Genomic DNA, 7,747 nt, shown 5'->3' on the forward strand with positions numbered 1-7,747 from the left:
GGCCGCGGAGCTCCGGAGAACCCTCCCCGCGCTTGGGGTCCGGGGAGGTCTCCCGAGGCTTGGGGGTTCGGGCGAACGCTGTGACCTGCTGGGAGAAGCTGCGGCCCGCGGGAAGGGAGCAGGCCCCTGGGGCTTACCTGTGGAGGACTTAGCAGAAAGCTCCAGGAGTTAAAGTGTTTCGTGTAGAAGTGAGAGGCCAGTGGGGAGCGGATCCCCTGAATGGGATTGCTGGCCTGGCTTTTAAAAGCAATGTGAATTTTAAAACACTTATTATTATCGCTATTATTGTTATTGCTGGTCCTAGGGCTTGAACTCAGGGCAGGGCCTTAGGTGCTCTTCCTGAGCTTATGTTACGCAAGGCTAGCCCTGACCTCTTGAACAACAGTTTTTTTGTGGTTTTGTGGTTAATTGGAGATGGAGTCTCATGAGACTTTCCTCGGGTTTTTCTGAGGACTTCATCCTCAGATCTCACTGAGTAGCTAGGATTATAGGCGTGAGCCACCAGCACTAGGCTTAACAGCAGTTTGTATTTAGAATTGTAGTGCACTCTTTGCTGTCTTCCTTCAGCTAGGCCAGAGTGATCAACTGTTTTATCCTGGAAGGGTCTTCCAACTTCCAAAACCTAACATGTCACCAAAGTGGAAGGAGGGGGATGAATTTAAAGTACTTTCGAATAGTAAACAGATTTCTTGTTCCAGCATAATTGGCAAATCATGTCCTGCTGCCCACTTATTCTACAAAAAGGCTTGAGCTCCTGAATATGGTACCCCAATGTGTGCCTGATCTTGTGCCAAAGCAACACGTAAACTATATAAAGGCGTAAGTAGTAGTTGTCCCTTTTAAATTAATTAGGATGTGAAAGCTAGATTTGTAGCAGTTCATTAATATTTGTGACACACTGATGATTTAGAAATATATGGATGACATGTTTTAGCTGGAAACTTTTAAAACAGAAGGCAAATATTTTTTTTACTAAGCATTTTTCACTTGGGTGGAAAAAGTTTTTTCTTTGGAGGAATTCCATTTTTAAAATTTAGATTTGGCTCCATAGCATGTTAATTATTAATTTTAGCTCACTTGAGGTCAGAAAGTTGAGCATCTATTCAGATTAAGTGGTTTTTAAGAAGCCTTCTGGTGTAATGATAGTGTTATTTGAGATTTTTTTAAAAAAATGAGAACAAGTGTTTCAGAAACACTGGTAATTTGAGGGAGAAAAACTATCCTTTTCAAACAGTTTCTAAAAGGGAATATCTTATGAATTTACTTTATAGGAATAGTCCTATTTTGTATAAATGTGTGAATCAGGCCTTGTTACACTCAGTATCTCTTCAAAAGTGTGTAACAATAATTAAGAAACTTGATTGGATGAATATATTCAGCCATTTTCATGTTCCTACAAATTCTAAATGAATCACTTTACACACTTTTAAAGAGATAGTAATTACAATGATGCAGGCTTGCAAAATCATAGTATGCCCAGTAGGCCCAGGCAGGAAACCTGGAGTGGAGAACTATCTTTTCACCACACCTTGTTTAATGATTTGTTTGTCAGAATGATTTATTTGGAAAGGTAATATTCATTTCATCATTTTTTCAGTCACTTGAGAAATACATTTCCTTAAAGTTTTCATTTCAAAAGAGTTTACTTTTTAACCTGTCAGTCCTCTTTAGGAAATATGGTGTTGTTGTTTTGGGTCCGGTCTTGGGGCCTGAACTCTGGGCCTAGATGCTGCCCCTCAGCTCTTCAGCTCAAGGCTAGCGCTCTACCACTTGAACCACAGCACCACTTCTGGCTTTTTTCTTTTTGCTTATGTGGTGCTGAGGAATCGAACCCAGGGCCTCAGGCATGCAAGGCAAGCACTCTACCGCTGAGCTACCTTCCCAGCCCCAGGAAATACGGTGTTTATAGCCATGACTTTTCCAGGCATCGCTCTATTTTTAAAAATTAGTTAAATAATTTATTATATCCCTTTTTCTGAACTATTATGCATTTCCTGCCGCTCCCTCCTTCGCCCTACCCCCCATCCTTCATGGTGATACTGGAGTTTGAATTCATATATGGTAGGCTGGCATGTGCCTCTCTTTGTTTTCACTAGTTGTTTTGGAGACAGAGTCTTGTTTCCTGTGGAGACAGTCTCGTTGGACCATGATCCTCATATTTTAGCCTGGGATGACAGGTTGCCAGTTTAACTTCCTTTCATTTAGGTGGAGTTTCTGCTCAGATTAACTTTGAACTTTGTTCCACTTATTCTTAGCTTTCCAAGTATGCTTATTCTCAGCTTTCTCAAGTAGTTAGGATTATAGCTCTTAGCTTTCCAAGTATGCTTATTCTCAGCTTTCTCAAGTAGTTAGGATTATAGCTCTGGCACCCAGCTACAATCTGTTTTCTTAAGGTATACTAAGTTAGGTTTAACCTTTTAAAGATGATGGCACTATTTCAAATGTCTTTCAGTTAAAAAAACAAAAACAACCTTTAGGGGTGCTAAATTCTGTGAAGATTTGAGAATGATTCACCCATCTGTCCTATCATAGTACTACCTGGTCCTTAAAAAACTGAATCGATTCATTGTGTAGCATGCTGCCAAAGCACCCAGGATTTTAAAAATTAGTTACAGAAAGGACTTGGACAATCATACTGCCTCTAGCAGGGTCAGTATGTTGCTGACCAAGTTGCATGCTTGATAAAATTTCAGGGTACATTGAGCTGCTTGATAGAAGAGTGGGAGTTGGGCCTAGAGGAAACCATCATCCTGTCACCAGGTTTACCTAAAAGCCAACTCTGTGGTGGCCTGTGTTCTAGTTCCTGGGCAGCTATCAATTAAATGACTGATTGTGACGTTTCTCTAGCACTTCTGCCTTAGCCATACAGCAGCAAAGATGGGAAAAGGGAGGCTGGGAAGAATCTGTGTAAAAGACTATAATTCTTTTAGATTTTACTTTATGCAAGGGCTTTTGCTTTGGCACCATCTTTCATAAGAGAAGCAAAGGTCATATTGCAGAATTAAAGGGCTAAGTTTTACTTGTGAGGTCACTGTGCTCTATTTGTTTTGGACACTGGGAATTTTAGGGATTTATTGAAATGAAAAGATTTGTCCCAGATTATCCAACAAAAATAGTAGTAGAACTGGGACTCAAATCCCTGTTGTTCATAGCATTTTTCTGTTATTTTACATGAGTATCCCTAATCTGAAATGCTCCAAAATCCAAAACTTTTTGAGTGTCAGCATGATTCCACAGTGGGTAATTACACGCTTGACTTCATGTATCTGGTCACAGAAAACCCTACAGGCTATGTGAATAAGGTGAACAACAACCAAAAAACCGAAATATATTTCCTGTTTAGGTTTTGTTCTCATTTCCAAGATATTTTTTTATTTATATGCAATACAAATTCTAACATCTCATATGCTTGGGGATTCCAAGCACTTTGAATAAGGGAAACAGAGTCTATACCTCATAATTCAAACTTTTTTTTTTTTAAGGAAAAGAGATAGTTATGTTAAACTCTGTGTAGGGCTGTAGTTTGAGGCTATGGATTGTTACAGAGAAAGTTGTGAGTTTAGAATAAAAATATTGCTCTATGTCAATCTAAAATTTTTTTTTTTTGGGTCTGGTCGTGGGGCCTGAACTCTGGGCTTGGGAACTGCCCCTCAGCTCTTCAGCTCAAGGCTAGCTCTCTACCACTTGAGCCACAGTGCCACTTCCAGCTTTTTTCTTTTTGCTTATGTGGTGCTGAGGAATCGAACCCAGGGCCTCACGCATGCAAGGCAAGTGCTCTACCACTGAGCCACCTTCCCAGCCCCAGTCTAAAATTTTTTACCAACAAGAGATTGTAACAAGGGCATTTGGGGAAAATGTTGGCCATTAAACATTACATTGTTAGCTAAGCGCTGGTGGTCCTAAGCTTACTGTGGCCCTGTAAGCCTGTAGTCCTAAACTACTTTGGAGAATAAGATCTATGAGACCCTTATCTCCAGTTAACCACCAAAAGCCAGAATTGGAGCTGTGACTCAAGTGATACATTGCAGACCTTGAGCAATAAAGCTCAGGGACAGTGTCCAGGTCTTGAGTTCCAAGTCCCAGGCCCTGACACACACATTTTAGAATGTTATGTGAGAACCAAGAAATACTATGTATGGTAAGATTTGGAATCATGATAGTTTTCTTTCTTTCCTTTTCCCTGTCCTTCCTTTTCTTCTTCCTCCCCCCTCCCTTCTTCTCTTCCTCTCTTCCTCCTTCCTTCACTCCTATAATTCTAGGATTTGAACTCAGTGCCTTGGGCTTGCTAGGCAGTTGCTCAGCACCACTTGAGCCGTAACCTCAGCTGTGAAATCACAGTTTTTTTGTGTGATAAAATAATTGCTTATTAACCTTTTGTTATTTATGGTATTTTCAGGTTGGCAGCCTCGCTGGTTTGTTTTAGATAATGGAATCCTATCCTACTATGATTCACAGGATGATGTTTGCAAAGGGAGCAAAGGAAGTATAAAGATGGCAGTGTGTGAAATTAAAGGTAAGTGAGATGTAGAGTTTGAGGTCAGGTAACAGGTAGCTATAGCATACTCCAAATGAGAAAAAAGCATTTCTGTGTAGAGATTTTCTGATAGCATTTATTTCCTTTGTAATTAGCCATGACATTTAGTATTGTCAGATACAGGTTTTGGTAATTCTCTCTTGAAATTAAAATTAAAATTGTGCTAATCTTCCAATTTGGACTTGAAAAATAATTTCTGTGGTAGCTACTTCTGTGTCATGCTGTGTCTACATGTGTTGTGTTCCTTCTTCTGGAAAGGGTGTTCTAAAGATTGAAAGCTGAGCTCCAAGGATGACTGGGCCAGCTTGTTAAAGTTGGAATCATATGCTCTGATTTTCTGCTGAATTGGAGATAAGCCCTTCTGGGTGACCAGGATGGATTCCTTTCTTCCCCAAAGGGAAGAAATAAAACAGTAAGACTGGCTGTAATTTCACGAAGGTGTCACAGACCATTGGTTTATTCCTATATTTGGTTGAGTGGTAGAGGTGAAGGAGTACAGAATGAAATCAGACAAAATAATAATGAAAAGACTTAAATTCTTCAAGGAAAATTAGAATAGCACGGAGTGAATATTACATTTCTTGTGTCTCCTTTCTTGCTCCTCTCCCCATATTGGGGTTTGGACTCAATGCTTTGAGATTTCTTTGCAGACACTTGACTCATGCTTCCAGACCCTTTTGCTCTAGTTTACTTTTCAGATAGGGCCTTGAGCATCTGTCTGGGGCTGACTTTGTATGTCCACTATACATGACTGGCTTATTCTTTGAGATGAGTTCTCTCTCTCTCTCTGACTCTCTATCCCCCCCTTCTCTCCCCCTCTTCTCCCCCGTCTTCACTCTCCCCTCTCTTCTCCCTCTTCTCTCTTCCCTTTTCCTCTTCCCTCCTCTCCTCCCCTCCTCTCTCTCCTCTTTCTCCTTTCTCTTCTCTCTCTCCTCTCTCATGCCTAAGCTGGTCCTTGATTTTATAATCTATCTCTACCTCCCAGGTACCTAGGATTACATGTGTGAGCCACTTCTCTGGGTTAAGGATACTTCTGACATGGTGAACTTTGGTTCAAAGCTATGAAATACTCCAGAGTCATCTTACTATTCTATACTTGTTCTTAAATTAAACCAAAGCAGTCTCTATTGCACTGTCCTATATTTTCTAGGGCTGGATTACTACTTCTATCATTCCCTGTACCTCTTCTCTCTATTCCATTCCTGCTCATCTTCTGGTAACTCTTAGTAAGATTTATAAAAGGGAACAAAGACAATTTTCTATTTTGAGTGTATATTTTTTTGCTATAATTCTGACTCCTCATCTTCATTGAAGATTTACTACTTGGTAAGGCTCTTTTTTTTTTTTTTTTTGGTTGGTCATGGGGCCTGAACTCTGGGCCTGGGCGCTGTCCCTTAGCTCTTCAGCTCAAGGCTAGCACTCTACCTTTTTGAGCCACATCACCACCTCAGGCTTTTTCTGCCTATGTGGTCCTGAGGAGTCGAACCCAGGGCCTCATGCATGCAAGACAAACGCTCTGCCACTGAGCCACCTTCCCAGCCTAAGGGCTTTTTTAAAAGAAAACATTATTTTTTGTTGTTGATGATGTTTACTTTTTAATTAATTAAGTAATTTTAGTCTTGCTTTGTAGCCCAGGAGGGTCTCCAGCTTACTGTCCTCCTGCCCGTTCAGTGTTTGGGGATTTGTGTAATTTATTTCTAGCTATGCTGTCATTACTGTAACAGTTTTCAAGTTGTATTTTGGAGCTGCCTTATGAGCCCATTTATAAATACACAAGAAAAGCACCTTTACAGCATTAGTTGCTATTTAAAAAGTGGTGGTTTGTCTCATCTTTGATTTAATCCAAATTTAGTTCGATCAGATGTCAAACTAAAACCATACTCCAAATTTGTCTTTCCAACTTTGAGAATATTTAAACAATAGCTACAGAATCCTCTGCCAATTCTAAAACAATTTTAAACCACATCAACATCCTTGTTATTGTTTAAAATGAATTTATTAAAGAATAGCACATAGGTTACAAATCTGAAGTAGCATTTAGCTTGAGAAGTGTTAATTTCTTGCATAGCTAGCACTGAGATTAAAAAAATAAGATATTTTCAGTAGATCAGATGGCTGCTCACTGGGGTGACTTTAGTCACTAACTCTTTGAAAGTTAACTGGTCCCCTAGTTTTTTTGTTGTTGTTGGTCATGGGCCTGGGTGCTTGTTCTTCAGCTCAAGGGAAATGCTCTACCACTTGAGCCTGGGTGCTTGTTCTTCAGCTCAAGGGAAGTGCTCTACCACTTGAGCCACAGCGCCACTTCCTGTTTTTTGGTAGTTAATTGGAGATAAGAGTTTCACAGACTTTTCCTGCCCAGGCTGGCTTTGGACTGTGATCCTCAGATCTCAGCCTACTGAGTTGGGTAGCTAGGATTACAGGTGTGAGCCACCAGTGCCTGATTTGTTTTATATATATATATAAAATGTTACTAGCAGCATAATCCGTTTAATGTGTAATATTAACCATCCAGCTCAGTAGTGTTTAAGGACAATTCTTACCCAGTTCCTTTATCAAACATAAATTCTACCTTTAGATATACATATCTGTATACCTAAAAAAGAAGGGAATTTGTGAGGCATTGAGTATTTTTCTTTTCTATACATTCAGTTTTTTTTTGTCAGTCGTGGGTCTTGAACTCTGGGCCTGGGCGCTGTCCCTCAGCTCTTCAGCTCAAGGCTAGTGCTCTACCACTTGAGTCACAGGTCCACTTCTGGTTTTCCAGTGGTTTATTGAAGATAAGAGTCTCACGGACTTTCCTGCCTGGGCTGGCTTTGAACTGTGATCCTTAGATCTCAGCCTCCTGAGTAGCTAGGATTATAGGCATGAACCACTGGCGCCTAGCTCATACGTTCAGTTTTTACAGGTGGTCAAGAAAGTATTACTGTTAACATTTCATTAAAACAAATGGCACAACTTTATTTAGAACTTTGTTAATTTACATAGGGATTTCCACAATGGAGTTTTGTAGCAGAAGAGAGTTTGAAGTAATCTTCCAAGAAAACAAAGGGAAACTTCCTAGCCCCGGAAGCAGGATGAGGTGGTTGGCAAATGGAAGGTTACTAAGATAAGTGGAGTTAGTGGGTAAACTCACATACTGAGATTCTTGCTGAAGACAGGTGCCAGTGAGCAGTTAGTACCTGGAGGACAGTGGGAACTGAATTTGGTCAGATA

General features: G+C 40.3%; 1 protein-coding gene across 1 annotated transcript in view; it reads left to right on the forward strand.

Annotated features, from left to right (window-relative positions):
- Window positions 1-701: 701 nt before the first annotated feature.
- Window positions 702-7,747, forward strand: part of Plekha3 (pleckstrin homology domain containing, family A (phosphoinositide binding specific) member 3) — a 26,126-nt gene continuing 19,080 nt past the window's right edge. The window contains exons 1-2 of the mRNA XM_013030548.1: window positions 702-819; window positions 4,397-4,513. Coding sequence (XP_012886002.1) covers window positions 4,492-4,513 — 22 coding nt within the window. The 5' untranslated portion in view covers window positions 702-819; window positions 4,397-4,491. The remainder of the gene's footprint in view (window positions 820-4,396; window positions 4,514-7,747) is intronic.

The sequence above is a fragment of the Dipodomys ordii genome, unplaced genomic scaffold (assembly GCF_000151885.1).
Source record: "Dipodomys ordii isolate 6190 unplaced genomic scaffold, Dord_2.0 Scaffold5, whole genome shotgun sequence".
Classification (NCBI taxonomy): domain Eukaryota; kingdom Metazoa; phylum Chordata; class Mammalia; order Rodentia; family Heteromyidae; genus Dipodomys; species Dipodomys ordii.